Source organism: Manacus vitellinus, unplaced genomic scaffold, assembly GCF_001715985.3.
Source record: "Manacus vitellinus isolate BGI_N305 unplaced genomic scaffold, ASM171598v3 scaffold_75_pilon, whole genome shotgun sequence".
NCBI lineage: Eukaryota > Metazoa > Chordata > Aves > Passeriformes > Pipridae > Manacus > Manacus vitellinus.
In genome coordinates, this window is record NW_021940789.1 from 470,719 (window position 1) to 472,764 (window position 2,046).

At 36.2% G+C, this 2,046-nt stretch overlaps 1 protein-coding gene across 1 annotated transcript in view; it reads right to left on the reverse strand.

The window, feature by feature from the left end:
• Positions 1 to 55: 55 nt before the first annotated feature.
• The window catches only part of PUM1 (pumilio RNA binding family member 1), a 53,721-nt gene continuing 51,730 nt past the window's right edge, over positions 56 to 2,046 (reverse strand). Inside the window, exon 19 of the mRNA XM_029964594.1 lies at positions 56 to 1,974. Within this exon, the coding sequence (XP_029820454.1) occupies positions 1,843 to 1,974 (132 nt within the window). The 3' untranslated portion in view covers positions 56 to 1,842. The remainder of the gene's footprint in view (positions 1,975 to 2,046) is intronic.

Below are 2,046 nucleotides of genomic sequence, written 5' to 3' on the forward strand. Positions count from 1 at the left end.
CAGAGGGATCAGAGGAATCTGCCAACTCCAATTAAACCTTTCCTTAGAGCCAAAGCCAGATTCCAAAGTTCTGTATTTTTCAAAATAAAGATCACACGTTGTTTAGAGACAATCTACACAAGAGTTACAAAAAATAGTCGCCCAGGCATAAGCATACACAGGTTTGTTAATTATACACATATGGTTACAAGTGTGCTTGCAAAAAAGTTCATTGGAAATATACACAAGGCTCTGTAAATGTACACCGTGTAGTGTTACAATTCTATATTCAAACAAGGAAAATTGACAGTATGTTACATTCACTTACAAGTAGACAAAATGCAAAATACAGTTCATCTTCTGTACAAAAAGGGGAGGTGATTCACACTTTACAAGGTGAAAAGGGACTCTGATTGTAAGGAAAACTGGGGGGGGGGGCTGTACTTTTGCACTTTTTTGTTTCTTACTGTCACAAAATAAGCAAAACATTACTTTGTAAGAGTCAAAAAAACACTATTTGGAACTGAATCAGTTTTGTAGAACATTTAGAAAGGATCGCTACCGTTCAACTAGGTGACAAATAAAACCAAGCATTTATTTTTCTTTCTTTTTTTTTTAAACATTAACTAGGCTGTATAAAGAGAACATTTCCTTCAAAAGAAAAAATTTACTTCTGGTTGAAATTACAATTTACAATATACAACACTATATGCTACGACCATAAAAGGTGTGAATATACACTGAAATGCACAGGTTTTGCTAATTCTTTTTTTTTTTGTTTTCTTACCAAAAAACAGGTTTTTATGTCGATTCAAACTTCTCCACATTTACATTACAGAGGTTTACAAATGTACAATTGTACAGTCAGAAGTATGTTCCACTACTAGGGTACATTATAGATACAGATCAGACATCAAAACAAGAAAATACTACAAATTTTTATATATGTAAAGTCTACACCAAGTATACACTATATATTTATAGAAGCAAGACCAAAGCCGAGTTGGATTTTTGTTTTTTTTTTTCTGTTTTCTTTTTTTTCCTCATGCTAAATAATCAAATTTTGTGTCTCTCCAGGTGAACAGACCAGAGGAGGCAGTAAACAGGTACCCCCACCCCCCACTTTTAAAACCTCTGGGTGTTTTCTCCCCCCAAAACGCCAGCTAAGCTCCCTCCTTCAGCATGTTTATACTCACCAATAAAATAAAAACATCGGAAAGAAAGCAATTAAAAAGGTTTAAAAACTGAATTTTCTTTCTTGGTTCGTGTGTGTTTTGTTTTGTTTTTTTTTAAAACCCAAGCTATAAGTTGAATTTTTGTTCTTTTTAGTTATTTATAAACAGGGTTAAATGCGTCGGGTCGTTGAACTGAAATTCAAACTTCTGGCTGATTTTTGCCTAAAAGGAAAAAAAAATTAAAAGCAAAGAAGTGTTTGTAAAATGTTTTGTCTGTGAGGCAGATGAATTAAAAAGGGTTTGTTTGTTTGGTTTTTTTTTTCCCCGTTTGTTTTCTTCAAACCAACCACCCTGAAAGTTTCCACATTTGGAATATAGATACAACAGTGAACAAAAAAAAAAAAATGTGGCCTTCCATGTACATCTGAGACCTATGTACAAGTATTCTATACACCAGTAAAACAGCAGGGCAATTAGTTAATTAAAAAAAATAATTAGTACATGTTATGCATAATAAAATTAAAGAAATTTACAAAGGCTTTGCTTTTCTTTGTCTGTTTTTTTTTTTTTTTTTTTCTTTTTTAAGTTTTTTTTTTTTTTAGCAACCGTCGAGGTGGATCTTTAGTGTGAGCTGGGGTGGTGGTGGTTGCTGGTTGTGGGGGCCGGGGGTGGCTCTGCTGGGGCCCCCTCAGATGATGCCGTTGGGGGGGCCGCAGATGGGCCCCAGGTCCACCCCGTTCTTCATGTAGTACTTCTCCAGCTTGGCCAGGATGTGTTTGCCGTAGGTGTATTTGCGCAGGGTCGCGATGTGAGGCCGGATCTGGGAGGGTAAAAGCACAAAAAAGTGGGATTTAGGAACCTGTGCCACGTGAGGGCCGTCCATGGAGAGCTC